Source organism: Watersipora subatra, chromosome 8 (assembly GCF_963576615.1).
Source record: "Watersipora subatra chromosome 8, tzWatSuba1.1, whole genome shotgun sequence".
NCBI lineage: Eukaryota > Metazoa > Bryozoa > Gymnolaemata > Cheilostomatida > Watersiporidae > Watersipora > Watersipora subatra.
In genome coordinates, this window is record NC_088715.1 from 61,105,164 (window position 1) to 61,122,616 (window position 17,453).

A 17,453-nucleotide genomic window follows, 5' to 3' on the forward strand; every position below is an offset into this window, starting at 1 on the left:
TCTCGAGCCAGGCTTCATGATTCCAAGATGTTTATTTTCATACTCTGTTCTTGTATAGGATAGGTTGATATATATGCCTATCTTGAAATGGTGTTAAGGTGTATATTTTCATACTCTGTTCTTGTATAGGATAGGTTGGTATATATGCCTGTCTTGAAGTGGTGTTAAGATGTATATTTTCATACTCTGTTCTTGTATAGGATAGGTTGGTATATATGCCTATCTTGAAATTGTGTTAAGGCGTATATTTTCATACTCTGTTCTTGTATAGGATAGGTTGGTATGTATGCTGTTCTTGAAATTTCATAATTTCATTCTTATTGCTTTGAGAAAAAGTTCTGTAGTTTCCATATGCTTCCAATCACTTGGTTTAACTCATGGCCTTATGGATAAAAGGATGTTCTCAAATTGATCGCATGAACCCTGTAGATTGTATTTAAAATATGTACTATCCAAGGTATATAGCAGTTTGATGTTGTATTGCAATAGCTAGATAATCAATCATATAGAAATTATAATATGTGACCTGTAGGTTATCAGATCTGAGTAAGTAAATTGTTTCGCAAGTCGTGTCTCATATGTCAGAAATATTTATATATTAACTTTCTGTAATACGCAGAATATAGGAAAGGAGCTATAACACAGCAATGAGTTTACTGATGGTTGTTTATCACTGCATGAGTTCATGTTTGCATATACCTGATAAGATATGATCTGTAGGGGTTTAGTGTTAATTATATGTTCTTCTTTTTTCAAGCAGCAGGCAATGTATTGTATTTTATTCTGCAACCCTCTAGTACCATCTAGACAATTCCACTTCTTACTGGCTAACAACTTGTTTCAAACAATGATTCTAGCCATGTTTCTTTAAAGTGCGTCACATTTTCAGTTTTCATTTGAATTTTTTTTAATTTAGAAAGTTACCTGCTCACAGTTTATCTCTAGATGATATACATGCATGTACAAGCTTCGCGTTTTGCCAAAATACTTAACAGTGTTCTGAGCTACAGCCACACGCGTTCTGGTGAACACTTGAAAAAGTTAAACCTATCTTCGTGAGCGGCAATCGATGCTACCGTATTCTAATGCATCATTCTCCAGTGTTGGCGTGCTGGGGAGTCAGTATTATCACGAATATCAATATGTGTTCCGCAGGAGCGGGATGAGGCACTTTCTGATCTAAGGCAGACAGCAGCTGAGAGGGATTCGGTGAGGGAACGTCTTCAAATTGCCACAGAGACACAGATAAATGAACGAGTTTCGTATGATGAGAATTTAGAAGAACTTCATTCGAGAATTAGGAGGTTGAACAGTGAGAGGGGAGAACTAGAGGCACAGGTAACCTCTAGTGGCAGTTAGTCGCTTAGCTGGCAAGTTCTATTTGTGTATTTAGATATGTTATGAGAAATTGTCTTCTCTTCTTCATATTTGCCACCACTCAGCAGGGCACTGATTAGCAGCTGAAATAAGTGTGACAGAAAGACAGCAGTCTTTAAATGGTATCAAATGTTTCATCGCTTACTTTAGAAAAAAAAATGAGGATTTGTTTCCCTTGCAATTTTAAAAGTGACTGTTGGAATATTTCTTATAAGTGAGAGATTCTATGTGTATGCCATTGTAGCACACCTCACTCGGCATAAGTTAAAAACTGCAGGTGGAAGCTTGGCAGATTATTGAAAAGTTTCGAGCTGGACGTAATCTGGTATAGAGTTATAGCGATGGTTGAAGTAGACCTGAATGTTTGAGTTATAGCGATTGTTGAAGTAGACCTGAATGTTTGAGTTATAGCGATGGTTGAAGTAGACCTGAATGTTTGAATCATAAAAATACATTTACATATGTAGATCAGTATACAAAGCTTTCCACTTCATTTATAGTTATTTATAATTGTACTTGTAGTTGTCATTTAGAAGATTTTATGAATGCATCGGGTATATGCAGGACTAAATTCGACGATAACAACCAATCTGAACTCTATCATCGCCACCCTATGACTGAAATCTAAATGGATGATAAATTGAAATTGATTAGTTTATCTACAAAGAAAAGCATTGGTATTAGAGAATAGCTTGGGCTCCAAAACCCGCGACTAAACAACCAGTTAGTGGTGTCGGGCAGACTGGTCAGCTAGTTATATGTAATTACTCAGAGAGCAGCGGAGGAGCTACAACTCACTGTTTCTCAGGCAGCATCCTTACGAGGAGAAAACAATTTGTGGTTTTGATTGAATTTACGACATGTTTGGTTTAAGCTTCAAGGCCAGCTTCTTAAAATGGAATTGTTGTTCATCATGTTTACTTTGGGATATGATTTGGTTCATTGGAGTAAATTTTGTTGTTAGTGAATGGAGTTGTTAGCGAGGTCAGCTGGTATTGTTGGCGTGATCAGATAGTGGTGGTGAAATTGGCTGGTGGTGTTGAGGTCAGATGGTGCTGCCAGTGATGTCAACTGTTTATTACTGAGATTAGATGGTAATCTTGTTAGTTGTTGGTGATTTCACCAACGCTAAAGGCTGAAACACACTCGGCGATGTGTAGTGCGATATCGTGCCACATGGCGACAATCAGCGCTAAAACTCTCCCAGTGAGTTGATGCTGAGCGACAACGCTAGACTTTGTCTAGCAGAACTTTGTCGTGCGTGAGGTGCATTTTTATTGGTTGTTTTTTCCTAGATTTCAATGCCCTGGCTGCTAATTTTCTCTTGTCAGTGTTTACTAACGTACAACAACATTTTGCTATTTTGTTACGATTGAAACATCATCAAAATGAACACTGAATTGTTCATAGATTTGATATGAGCACACCCAATTCTATACGACACTACACACAAGAAGTACAAAAATACCCAGTTGAAAACCAACATTTGGAAATCAATCATGGCGCAGGTTGAACATCTTGAGAATGGTAAATATTTATTATATTAAAAATTAAAAGCTACTATAAAGTAAATTATAAAAATCATAAAATATTATTATTAACAATACAAGAATCAGTTTTTCTTCTGTCTTATAGTAGGCACTTTGTGCAAGTGGGCTAGGCCTAATAACAAAAGCAGAAGTTGTTTACGTCGTAAGCTGGAAGTCACCATATTGACTTAAATTTATTAACTCCGAAAAAAACTAGTGATACCAAATTTTATTGGCTGTTTGTGCCCGCTTTATCGCTCGCCAGTGAATCACTCAAGTGTGTATAGGCACACGCCAGCGATATCTCCGTACTCCTCATGACGCACGCCATAAAATCACCTAGTGTGTTTGCTCCGTCAGGGCAATTGATGCTCTTGCAGATTGGGAGTCTCAGATCAGAAATAAGCAGGCTAGAGGAAGAGGTGAGGGTTCAGGCAGCCAGGTACAATGAGGTTTCGGAAGAATATCGACAACAAAGTCAGCAGTTCAATCAACTGAGGGTGTTGTCAGATGAAAGCGACAAGGCAGCCAGGGACAATCAACAACGTCTTTCGATTAAGGAGGATGAGCTCCAGTGCATGACTGGTCGGTGCAATGAACTCGAGACACATTTGAGTGATTCTGAGAAACTGATCGGCACACTGAAAGCTGAGGTAAGTCGTGTGCGCCCTGTCTTATTGAGGATCAGGTTGGACTGTCGCGAGTGAATGGTTTATGCATTATTGTAAAGAAAGTCGGCCGATGCCTTATGTATCGATGTCACAAAATAACTAATTATGTAAACTTCATAAGAATATGTATAGATATGAGTCTCACATATAAACATTATACAGAGGTGCAAACTGCTTGTTTCTCTCTCGCGGATCTTCTCCTTTTTATATTCTCTGGATTGCTAGTCTCCGCCCTCCAGCCGACGTCGAGTCGGTTGCAGTCTGATTCATGTCTGGGCAGGCTTGTCTTCCGGTCATGTCACCTACCTGAGCTGACCTGGTAACCAGCTGGCTGGTTTCCAGCACATTTTTTTAACCCCTAAATAATAATGACTTGCTTCTTAAATTCTTATTCGTCAACAGCGATATACAAATGTTGTGCACAAGGTTCATGCTTATAAATTGGAATCTGATCCGTATTGCATCCTAATAGTCTAGTTTAAAGTAAGTAAGTTTGTGTAAATTTTAGTAAGTAAGCAGTCAGTGGGCTGATGGTGATCAGTGCTCTCTTGTGAATGATATATTGTACTACTTGTAAAGTATGTGCTTAAAAGAGATGCGCATGCAGACCCACAATGCGATGTAGATAGCACATGAGTGCTATCTACAATATACAACAATGTGTTCAATATACATATATATATACATAAATATATTGAATGCTGCTTCAGCTGTCTCAGATGCGAGGCACAGTGGCAGCCCTCGACAGGGAAAAAGATAACCTCCAAACTTTGCTCGATGACAAAGCTGAGCGATGCGCTCATCTCGATGATGACATCACAGCTCAAGAAGAGAAAGTTAATCAACTCCTTAGAAACAGCAGAGAGATATCAAGACAAGTGAGTTCTGTCTATTTGATACTGCTTTAACCTTGGCTGCCAAACTAGCTGTGTAGCAATTTCTCTTTCGCAGCTCGTATTGACACAAGATTACATGCACCTTTTAGCTTGAGTTTTAGCTGATGGAATATTGCTTTGTAGTTTACCAAGACCTTCTGTATTACTTTCTCAACAGTTAGGGTGTGGTACTGTGGTAAACATTGCTTGTTTTTAATATTTTACTAGTCGCAGAGTTTACTAGTAGTTACTTTTGGTTAGCTGTTTTATTTCTCAAGTTGTCTCCCCTTTCTCCAGCTTGACCACAGCGAGGATACAGTTAAACTGAAAGACAGAGAAATTCATAGCCTTAGAAAGCAGGTGGACAGTTTAAATGCGGAGCTCTGCGATGTCACTCAGGCTAGGGATGATCAGATAAGGTAGTTACTAGATGTTGTGAGTCTTTCATTTCCTTCTCATTTAGATGCGTCTGTGTTTACAGCGTGTACCAAACTCTGGCAGGGTTTGTTCCTGGTTCTAGTAACACCTGCAACCATCTTGCATTCACTCTTTTTATAGATTTAGGAAATCGTTTTGTTGATAGAAACTCCCTGACCCAACCTGGTGTTTCAATATGTGTTCATTGTTTTTTTATTCATTTTAATTTTTTTGGTTCTGTTGCTCCACCTGGCTAGACACTCTGTATAGTACTCTCTGCAGATTAGTTTTATGGGGTACTTTTGTATCCCATTTACTTGCTGACTTCATGAAAGAGCAATAAGTCAGCAATGAGGTATGAGATGTTCAGGGACTCAGTGGTCGCATGGTATAGAGAGTAGGTTATTATCATCAGCAAGTCATCCTGACAGCCAATAAATGAATTCATACAAGTAAACCACGGAATGCAACAGTTTGAATTTTGTTTTATTTTCTATGTTTATTTATATTGAGTTCATAATTATTAAATACTAGTCATCATCATGTGTGATCATTACTGTGCGCAATTATTCCGTCAAGTTGCAAGTGGTCCAGTGGCGCAGTTAGTAGCGTGTGTGCTAAATGTGGTTCCGGAGTTCAATTCCTGTGTGATACATTTGTTCGGCCAGATGAGCAGTCACAGCTCTTGCTATAGTGAAGACTACCGTACTTTTCAGACTATTAACCGCACCCTTATATAAGCCGCATCTGCTTTATTTTCAAAAAAGCGATAATAAACAATACATAGGCCACACCTTTGTATAGGCCGCAGAACTCAGGACTTTGATTTTTAACACAGCAGCAACTTTGCTAGTTGAAACGAAACAGTGCCATTAGGCACTGTTTCGTATTAACCGACGCTTTTTAACCCAGTGCCTAACGGAACAGTACCGTTAGGCACTGAGTTCCGCGATCGGAGCAGTACCGTTAGGCATTGTTTCATTTTTTCTTTCACCCTTAGAGGCGCACTAACCAGAGATTCTGGTTAATGCGCTCTAGCGGTGAAAGAAAAAACCACAGAATAGCCGCACCCTTATATAAGCCGCATGGCTCAAAACATCAGAAAAAAGTAGCGGCTAATAATCCGAAAAGTACGGTAAGTTAAATGATGTTAACAGTATTAACAATTTGATATTTGTTAACAAAAGTTTAACAGTTATTATACTGTTGCCTCTCAGTCTTTGGTAGGTGGCGGTGTTAGCCAATGTTTGAGCTTTTGTCTGCATTTTCTGGCTCCTCACTTGACTTGATGAACGATTTGTAGAGTTTTTAAAAACCTCCCTTTCTGCTCCTTGCTTGGTTCATCTCAAGTGTGTGGACTGTACCGCCTTGGATTCATTAACCATACAGTGTCCTATTCAATATCGTATAATATACTGTATAATATTGCAATATTTGATGTTGTTTAACATGTCTAAGAATATTACAGTTGGAAGGTTTTATTGTCTATGTTCATGCAAGTGATCTCTCAAGGTCACATTAGTGCCATATCAGTATTCTCCTAAACTACACTTCATATAGCGATTATAGTCCAAATGTTATAAATTTATAGCTATAGTTCTTTGTGTATGACTTGACTTTATAAGAAACCTTGCAGAGTCCAAGGTCACGGATGTAAGTCTTGGATGGGAAGAGGCTTCATTGGAAAAAAAAATGACCTCGATTAATAGATGTATTTGAATGGTTTATCTTTGAATGAATCAGTTATATCCATCACTGTTATTCTCGTATCTAAGGATGTCTCTAATATATGTAATACAAGACCAGCCTACATCACATTATCACTTTGGCACAATACCTGCTGTCATGAAAATTGGGCTTGAAGTAGGTGATGTCAGCGAAAGAGGTTTAGCTATAAGATGAATGTAAACTTTATTCAGAGAAAGCCGGCTGTTGGAAGATGACCTTACCAACATGACGGGTGAAACGCAGCGGCTGAGCAACGATATCAAGGGGCTAATCGAGGAACGCGCGCAGCTCTCAGATCAGGTGCAGGACTACATGAGGGAGGTTAAACGGGTCGAGGATGTCCTAGCTCAGAAGGTGGGTGACCGCTGAAGACATGGCTCAGTCTAATATGGCTGTTTTAGCGGATAGTCTGGTCTCTTACAAAAAGTCGTGCAGTACAGGAGTTCTTGACTTACGGCCTTGGTCTTTTCTGATGTAACCTAAAGCATCCTAGAGCATCCTGAATAATGTTAATACTTTAAAATATATTACTGTATTATAATATTATAATATATTATAAAATCTAACAGATAGTATAAAAAGTATCGGAAAGAGAAAACACTATCACAAGAATTAAGGATGAAAGGCAGAAAAATGAAAAAATTTTCCAACAGACAAAAACGTACTGACAGGCACAACCAATTGTTCGCAATTGTTTCCGTCGCTTACGACGTTAAAGATGTGGTTGCGTCAAAAAATTCAATTTAATGAAATTAAGACCTATAAAAGGCTAAAACATCAGCTACAAGTTGATGCCATTTTTGTCTTTGTAGACCAACCCTGTCCAGAGATATATGCATTTGAATGAGGCCCTCTTTTAAAAAGCTCACGTTCCAGCGGGTGCCTCTTTCGTGACGTCACAAGCAAGGTATCTGAAACGAAACCACGAGCAATAAATATGAGGTCGCTTCGTTAGCCAATCATGCGCGCGAAATTTTTATATAGGCCTTAATAAATGTTATCACTAGTAAAACGCGTTGTCTGTGATCTCGAAGATTCTCATAATTAGAGAATTCATTCTTATTGTTACTGATTCAACGCGTTTCAACAATTACTAAGTTATACATAGTTTTAAAATGGTTTCAAGTTCGAGCGACCGCTACTCAGAGTTATCTGAGCAACTTTTAGTAAAAGATTGGAGTAGACAGCCTATGGTCAAAGCTGACAGGCGTCAGCAGCGTTTTGCTGCAGAGGAAGACAGAATGGAGGTAAGTTAACTTAGTCTTCTATACTTAAGTAAATGTAATATTTTTATAGTCATAAATACATATACTAATTAATAAAATGATAATTCTTTGCTATCTCCAATCATAGTTTTATAGCTTATCTGCCGTTTTACCCAGCTATAATATTTTTTTCGAATTTTCTTTGGTAAATTAGTCATGATTACAAATTATTTTCACTCGTAGGAAGTGGGTAAAATCGAATGATCATTGCAAATCTTCAATTTCCAGAACCAAAGCTTCGAATCGTTGGCTTGGCGTACTTGTGCCTTTATTGAATGTTTATTCGTTTTTAAAATTACACTCGCAATCTATTTAACTCCCAATTTGGAAGCTGTCAATAGATACACTTTAGAATGACATATCTATGAATGACATATTTATTGCATTTGTTTTACTGATTACAGAATGTTTATGTCGTCCCACCAGCCGAAGAAGCTTTGTCAGTGTGGAAACTGCCATAAAGGGGAAAGAGAGACTTGAATGCGTGCTGCATAAGCCATGATGTTTTGTTTGAGTTTGTTGCAGTAGATGAATTTGTCTTATTGTATCAGCTAATACTATGTGAGTGGCCATGACTTGATGAATATTTTTAATAAAAGCTTTATGCCGAGATGAAAATTTTTTGCTTGTAAAAATTATATAATAAAATAATATTGTTGAAGATAATGCAAAACATGATTTGCAGAATATTGGAGTGAATTGGATACAGTATATGAATGTCCGCAAAACTGGAGAATGTGAGTTCAAATCCAGTTTGCAGCAGACTTCTCATCCTTAAAACTCTATCCCTGTCTGTATTCTTTTCAAAGACGTGGCTTGCTTATTTCACTTCGGTAGTATTCGGTAAGAATACTACTAGTGAATAATTCGGTAAGAATACTACTAGTAAGAAACTGGTACGTAGACGGTGTAGGCAATGATATACAGCCCCGCCCCAAGGATAGGCGACATAATGTGGGCGGGGCTTATGGGAGGCTGTATATCGTTAGTATGGGTAGCTGCAGAACTGTGCTGATACAAAGACCGCGTTCTACATAAGTGACTTGACAGAATTACCGTAGACCGGTAGAATTGGTAGTCGGTATCCAAATGTTTACACAACATTTGGAGAAAGTGAGTAAAACAAATTTTCAATTTTCGTTATTTGAGGCCTTTGAAACATTCATAATAATGCATCTGTAGCGATATTTAAAATTTTATTCTAGCCAACATGAGCAAATACAAAATAAGATATATGCCAATAGAGCCGCGTAAGACTAGACTTTTATCGCAAATACCCGATGTGAATACGAGATATAGAGACAGGTTGCCTACTGCGTGACATCATTTTGTGCAAGTCTGGGCACGTTTTGGTGGCCTGAGCGTTTTTACGGCGATCAGATTTTTTCGGTTTTAATCTTCAAATATCTTGTCAATGCGATCGCGTAACACAACAAACAACATATCCACTGATAGAGAAAAAAAATGCTTTCTTTTAAGATCAACTTAAATTTGACGCAACCACATCTTTAAGACCAAACTACGTTAAATATCATTTTAGAAGACATATATATATATATATATATAGTACTTTATTGGCAATAATTGACATGAGGAGATAAATACAACACACAATTTCCTCTCCATGTGTTATTAGTGTTATCTAAACACATTTGTTACAGTTGCTAGTAGAATTATCCTCTCATTGTTTGGAGTCAGTGGTTGGTTTTAGTTTTCTTTACTCGCGATATGTCGCTGTAATAAAATAAAGCTCAGTGATATATCGTGGTACGTCACAGGAGGAGGAGCGTACCCAGCTGCTGGAGCAATACCGTAGTCTTTCACTGGAGGCAGAAAGATACACCGCACAAACGAGCCAACTTGAGACACAAACGCATGGCCTGAGGAGAGAAATTCAGTCTAAGGAGCAGCAGTTGGCTAGGTGCCAAGAACAACTCGAGTTGACCGAAAGGGAACTTCAACAGGTACACTTCTTTCAATTATCTCTGATGTCATCTTCAGCGGGCAGCCTTGCTTCATTTGTGTCTAGTACTTTCACCACTTAGCCTTGCTTCCATCATCTCTAGTACTTTCACCACTTAGCCTTGCTTCCATCATGTCTGGTGTTTCCTTCAGCAGGTAGCCTTCCTTCATTTGTGTCTAGGCCTTTCAGCACTTAGCCTTGCTTCCATTGTGTCTAGTACTTTCACCCCTTAGCCTTGCTTCCATCATGTCTGGTGTTTCCTTCATCAGGTAGCCTTGCTTCCATCATATCTGGTGTTTCTTTCATCAGGTAGCCATGCTTCCATCATCTCTAGTACTTTCACCACTTAGCCTTGCTTCCATCATGTCTAGCCTTATCACCACTTAGCCTTGCTTCCATCGTGTCTGGTGTTTCCTTCATTAGGTAGCCTTGCTTCCATCATCTCTAGTACTTTCACCACTTAGCCTTGCTTCCATCGTGTCTGGTGTTTCCTTCATCAGGTAGCCTTGCTTCCATCGTGCCTTTTCCTAATAAATGATTCGACTAATTACTATGAAGTATTAATTAATAGAAAAAACTTTCTTGTTATTTTTTGACATATAGAGGAAAATACAAGTTTACAATGTATAGATTGGAAGCTAGAGGTAGCTTTAGTCATATACAGTGTTCTTACCACTTGCTTTTACCTGATAAGCTTCAACAAACTTACCAGGTATAAGCTATGGTAAGTTCCAACAAACTTACCATAGCTTATACGCTGCTTGTTAGTGTAACATTTTTTAAATTTTCACCAGCCTATTCGCTTCCACTAGCGGAACTGCGATGTTTCAAGAAAATTTAAACATATTCTGGAGGTAATATATTCTGGAAGTAACCTTCGAATGTAGAGTTAAACATTTACTTGGTTGTTTACATAACTTTTTAAAGCATAAGCACAATAAAGCATACGTAGCTGAAGGGTTGGCTACATAATATTTGAAAATCAATTGGGTATTATGATCAGGGGTTATCAATAGATGCTTTCAAAAATGGAAAAACTCCAAACAAACAAAACGCTGTTGCATTTTAATGCATTTTATCGGTAAAAGAACAAAAATTAATGTTTTAATTGGCCAATGAGTTATCAAAGGTTTAGGGTTTTATACAGCTCATGGCCCAAGACGTGCATATATCATAACGCATTAAAAATCTTTACCCAAAAACACTTAATAAAGGTGTAAAACAAAGCGAAATCATTGAAATACCTTAAAGAATAGAGAAAGCATAATATTATTATGCTTTATTATTCATCTTGAGGTGTTGACTGATGTTCTAAAAAAAGAATCAAGGAGATTGACCAACCAGAAGCTGAGATATAGCCAGCCAAACACAGGTCTACCAAAAAACAAAAGTGTTTTGGTAATCATCAATATATGACGTATGAAATCGACTTGTGTGTCATTGGTCAATTAAGCCAACTAATGCGCTCTCCTATAACAATCACGGCGTTTTAATTGGTTTAATCCCTGGAAGTATAGAACAATCAAATTGGGCCTAACAATCATCGCTCCTAGAATTCCGAACCAGTCCCTCTGACGTGTAGATTAGTTTTAGCATAAAATAATTACACGCATCTATTATTTCGCAACATTTCGCTATCTTGCTAGTTCAGCTCAGTTTTGTTGTTCTCCTACTTAGCTTCCCTATTCAGACTCATCTTTAGCGTTGTTCAGATTTTTTAACTATAGCTAATAAATAGAATCAATTAAATCAATCATCAATCTCGGTTATCGTTTGGAATTTTCTACAAATTATATTAGTTACATCATTTATTCTATACGCAGTTATATTATTATTTTGTATAATATGCATTATGAATATTATATAAATCATAAAAAATAATCATAGATAAGATAATAGATCAATAGAAAAATCAAAGCAAAAGTTATCGTTTTCTTTTCTTATAGCAAGAGCAGCACGGTCAAGTTAGTCTTTTTAAGATTATGGCTGTAGTGAACTTCCAGTCTGTTAATAGTGACGATAATCATGAAAATCAACTGAATGCTACAGTAGATACACAGTAGAAAAATGATGAAGGAACAAAAAGTCCCATTCCTATTTCGTATTCTAAACAAACTGCAATCGCGGATATCGCATATAGACTATACACGCGCCGTTCGTTGAACAGATGATCTTCGGAGCATATCCGTGGAAATCGAGTTAAAATTTGAAGCACAATAGTCAAAATCTGCTCTTCTGCTTTAAAAAATCATGGCGAGGGGTTGTGGGCAAATGCCTTTACCACACAATGTTTGGATGATTTTCCTGAGAAACCAGAGCTAGTATGTAAATTATTTACTATCGCGAGAAGCGTTTCACATCTCGTAGCCAAAACAATCATTATAAGTAACGGCGGTAAGGGTGCGCAACTCCGGCACATGACCATTAAGTCGATTTTATACGTCACAGTTTTCGGGATTTTCGAAGGGTTTTCCTCTGATTCTTTATTAGGTAGACCTGTGTTTGGCTGTCTATATCTCAGCTTCTAGGGGGTCAATCTCCTTGATTCTTTTTTTAGAACATCAGTCAACACCTCAAGATAACTAATAAAGCATAATAATATTATGCTTTCTCTATTCTTTAACAGAATGAGTAGCGAAATCATGGAAATATGTCGAATATTGGCAAACTGATAGACTGATTTCTGTTAGAATATACCAGCTTGACTCGAGGACACGCCTACTGAGTGGTGTAAAGCTAACCCTGGCATACAATTAATCTGCAATATGAAGTTGGCTCTTGGGCAATGCTGCTCCATTATTTTCTGTTGTGTACCCATTCTCTTAGGAAGAAAGAAGGAAACAACTCCCACCCTTTCACAAGGGTATATAAATAGTATCATTTGTCTATAAACCGGTTATAAGAACACTTCTGTATCTCACGGTATCCTTATTAATGTTAAAGAGAAGAAAAAGATAGAAATAGGGACCAGCTTACAACAAAGATTAACTTCATCAACTGTAACAGAAATTAACACTTTATACTCCTGCTCTGAGCGCAGGGTGCATGCTCAGTACCAACAAAACCCCTACACCACGGAGGGAGTGTTCTCTGCTCACATTCTGACAATGAGAAAGCGACTCCCATTTCGTATACTGTAAAAGCACTTGCACTTTAGTCTAGGACAGTACAAAATAAACAATGGAAACACGTGTTTTACGAGGTCTAGCGCACCTTTTGAGGTGTGCTCCACTATTTAAAAAGCACTACCCTAGGGTAAACCTTATTCAGCAGGATGAAGTTGGCCCTTGAAGTACATCCGGTTAAACAATTTTATTATGGCCTAGAAGCATACCTATCAGGAGGGTAAATTTGGGATATCTGATATGTCTAAAAAAAATGCTCTGCACATAATTATGGATAAATTGGTTTTTCAACTGTAAAAGTTCTGTAGTGTGGTAATTTAGGAACTTGATGTGCATGTGTAGAGTGTGGACACATCCATCAAGATAGTTTAGAAGTTGTCCTTTTAGCCAGTTATGGAGAAGGTTTTAGACTTTTAAACGGGAGGATCATTAACATATTAACAAGTTAGGATAGTTTAATATGCTGAGATTATCTGCACTGTGTGCTTGTGATGATTTGTGTGTCTTCTAAAATCTAAAACTCTCTTTAGACTCATATATCCCACCAATCACTCGAAGGAGAGATAGCCAATCAACGAAGAGTCATAGACAACATGGAGGACAGGATACGGGAAGGTGACAATGAAAGGTTAGGTTTTGTTTCAGTTGCCATCAACTATCGATCCAGATTTGTCTCCAGCTACAAAAGGAATTCCTATGTTAGATATTTGATTTCTTATATAACAGTTAGTCTTTCATCATTCAGTCGTGACAAAAATTGTGGTACCGTACTATGTACTTGCCTAACCCAGCACCTTGAAGGATGGTCACCAGCTTTCCGGGAATGTCTGTTCACTTTACCGGTCATTATCTTTGACAACAAATTGTTTAAACAAAAACAAGGCTTCATCTTGTTCAGTCTTCCAATAGACTTACGCAAAACCTCTGCATTTACTAGTTTTAGAGTTAATGTTAAAAGCCATTTTTTGAGCCTAGATTAATGCAGATCTGCTGTTGAAGTTTGCCAATTCATGTGGGCCTTGACTAGCCGCAGTGCTACTGCGCATGTAGACCTCATCATGCCTTAAGGAGTAGGAACTAAGCTTTTAATTATTTGTTTAACTTAATATTATAACTATATCTTCATTTTGCTTATGTTGCTTATTTTGTCTAATGTTTATTTCTACTAATTGGTGAAATAAAGTACACACACATACATACACACACACACACACACACATCTAAAATAATTGATATATAGTCAAAATTCCAAACTCCAAAATTATGCTTTCAAGTGCTAATAAGAAATGAGTGCTTTAGGAACAATAAAGTTGATTATAAATCATTGCTGAAAACTTTCATACGTCAACAACGGATATTAGAAAATTCACATGCGAATCATTTTTACTTCTACGATGTGGATACAGATTCCGACTCCAGTTACGATTTAACATTCAGTGTTTAACCCAATATTAACTACTTTTGTTGGAACACAGGCTTTCTATCTGGTGCATGTTTTCTTGCTAGTCCTTGCTAGAATGGTTAATCTAATGGCTGTTACCTTGATTGTGCTGGCTGACTTCATCAGCATAAAGTCACACTGTCGCAGGTACAAGCTAGAACAAGACGTGGTTGCCACGAGAGATCTGGCTGCTAGGCTAGAGAGCAACAAGGACTCGGTGCAACGGCGATGCGCTGCCAAGGAGCTGGAGTGTGAGAGAGCCGTAGAGACTATCCAGGACCTTGAGCGGGAGATAGCTACCCTCAAAGACAGAAATGCTATGTATGTTCATATAGACTGTGTTCTTACCTTGTCCTCTTTTACTCTCACATCTTTATCCTCTGTTCTTAGCACTTTCAAGCCCAACCCTGTACACACAAGCAAGCCACCGTGATCCTAGACAGTATTAACAACTTCATCGCCTGTAAAGTTGTCATTTGGTATTTCACATAAATTCGAAATACCACAATTCTTTTTATCATTTTGACGCTACCAGCGTAGCGTCATTTTTTTCATTGAGTAGAACTCAAGGAAAAAAAGCAGAAATCAAATATAGTAAGTTGTTTTTTTTTCTAACACTCTTTTGAACAAGCGACGTTTTAGAGCTCATTGCACTCATAGGTATGTTTGCTACAGTTTGCAACCAAAGCTGACTCTTTATGTGCAATAGAACAGGAGTTACGATCTATTGTAAGCTGAGTTCAGATAGCGCAATCATGATATCAAATAATATGCTATATATCCGTAAATTTACATGTTTTATAATAATAATCCATCAAATACAGCAAATTTATATACAAGAACAAGTGACATAAACAAACCGTAATTAGAATACATGCAGAAACAGCTAACATTTCAAAACAAAAATATTAGCATCGTTTGCTTGGCCAGTTGCGTTCTGATTGTTGCTTCTGTTTGGAACCATTTTTATTTTCTTCTGGCTGTTCAATATCTTCCACAATTTTCTCTGATCTCAACCCGTCTTCTGTGTAGCTGAGCTAGTCGAAATTAGCGTTCAAATAATGTTTTTAGCTGAGCAAATATTTAATGCGATGCAATTTTGACTAGAAACTTCTAGGGCTAATAATGAGAAATCGCGTGTAGTCAAAATAGCCTCAAAATGTTAGCCTCAAAATACATAGTAGCGCATCTTCCATCGCAAATGCGTAAACTTTTTCCCACATACATCGAAGTATGAAGACCGCGTTGAAAAAGGAACTACTATTAGCCTAATACAGTTATTAAATATTTTTGTGGTGATCAAAGCAATCAAAGCTTTTAACAAAAAACCTAAAGACTTGGAGGTGGAAAACGGACTTTGCTATGAACAGAAACAAGGAACGAATTAATTGTTATCGATGTAACAGAGTCATTATTAATACGGTTTTCTGGACACTTTTTTCTGATCACTTGCTATTATAAGCTTGTGAAGGTTAAGCGTGTCAAATAGTATCCTTCAAATGGAAGTGACGTTCAAATAGAAATATCATTCAGTTAAAGGGTGGCGCTGTATTTTTCAACCCTTCTCCCTTAGTGACGCTCAAATAGAGGTGGCGTTGAAATACAGGTTTTACGGTAACTGAAGAAACATAATGATTGGAGTACACAGAGTCTAATTTAGTGAGTATATTTGTTATGAATAGAAAAACAAATAATTTTAGTGAAAAGCTTTTGTTGTTGAGGAAAAGCCTTTTAGCTTTATCCACTTTTGATCCTTCAATAACAAAGAATTTCATTCATTAGAAACTAACTTCTGTCAGCAGCCTTGTTTCATCTTCCGGTCGGTAAGAAGTGCCCTCGGTATTTTGGCGATGCCTCAAAAACTAATTGATCAATCGGTGTGAAGCTTCGCAATTAAGCTTGAATTTCGCAATATTACGTAAACCAGAAGTGTGGAAAAACAAAGCGAAATTATGCTGGCGAGTTTACTCGGGCGTAAGGTTAGTTAGGAAAATAGTTCCTCGAATAATCTCAGGCCCAGGCTTCAAAGTGGTAATTTGTGTTCTCAAATATTCACTATTTTTAATAATATGTGGTGTGCTCATACTTTGACCTATATTAGGAACACAAGGGTTATTCTATTCAGACGTTATAATGACTGACCATGTGATCCCTCCATACACTAGCATCCAGCCAGTTAAGTAGAAGAGCAAGTAATTTGATTAACACCCTGTTTGCCATAGGGACAGGCAGGAGTTGGTTGGACTGGAGCAGTTGTTGGCGTCTAACAGGGAGAAGGAGTTTCAGGCACAGCTGGCGGTACAAGAGAGCTCGAGTGAGGTGCAACTTATGAAGGACAGGCTCACACTTAATGACAGCAAAATGTGAGTGTAAGAGGTCTCTTTGGGCTCTACCAAACGTGCTCCATTAGCGTACGACAGTCGTTGGACAAGTGGTGGCCTTCACTTTCAAATCTTTCCCGTTTTTTGCTTATCTTTGAAGTCTGATTTTGAGGTTTTATATGTGAAGTATGTCCATTTATTTTGTATAATTTTTTTATCAGTTTTTTGTTTTATGTTTAGGTTTATGAAAACGGCCATAGTAAATTATTGCGTGGTATTGCGACCTGCTCGGGATACAAACAGTGAAAGCGAGATGTGTAAACTTATGTGTCGACACATTCATTACATAATGCGCCGCCAACACACTGAGCATGTTTTATATTGTGAAGTGCATAGAAAGGATTAATTTAAAAAGCTGGAAATGCAAAAAGTAAAATGTAAGCCACTAAATGTTATTTAGCATTTCTCTCATTCTTTCAGTTTGTGTAATCTAGTTTCTAATGTCAATATTTTCTCTATCTGGAAGTCAATCCTGGAGCTATCGACCATAACAGCAATATTATTAAATTGTTGGTAGCTGCAAATGTCGCTAGTTGAAGATGAATTTGCGATTGTTTTTTTATGCTTGAGGTGATCTGATCGCCAGGATGTTTCATGACTAAAATTGATAAAACTTGATCGCGGGTAGAAAAGAAATGCACAAGAAAAATATGAAACAAAAAAATTACGACCGAAATGACA

General features: G+C 37.6%; 1 protein-coding gene across 1 annotated transcript in view; it reads left to right on the top strand.

The window, feature by feature from the left end:
* LOC137402073 (centrosomal protein of 135 kDa-like) overlaps positions 1 to 17,453 on the top strand; it is a 45,011-nt gene that overhangs the window by 22,753 nt on the left and 4,805 nt on the right. Inside the window, exons 14-22 of the mRNA XM_068088541.1 lie at positions 1,156 to 1,338; positions 3,287 to 3,559; positions 4,288 to 4,455; positions 4,750 to 4,871; positions 6,789 to 6,951; positions 9,641 to 9,826; positions 13,481 to 13,578; positions 14,539 to 14,712; positions 16,614 to 16,754. Coding sequence (XP_067944642.1) covers positions 1,156 to 1,338; positions 3,287 to 3,559; positions 4,288 to 4,455; positions 4,750 to 4,871; positions 6,789 to 6,951; positions 9,641 to 9,826; positions 13,481 to 13,578; positions 14,539 to 14,712; positions 16,614 to 16,754 — 1,508 coding nt within the window. The remainder of the gene's footprint in view (positions 1 to 1,155; positions 1,339 to 3,286; positions 3,560 to 4,287; positions 4,456 to 4,749; positions 4,872 to 6,788; positions 6,952 to 9,640; positions 9,827 to 13,480; positions 13,579 to 14,538; positions 14,713 to 16,613; positions 16,755 to 17,453) is intronic.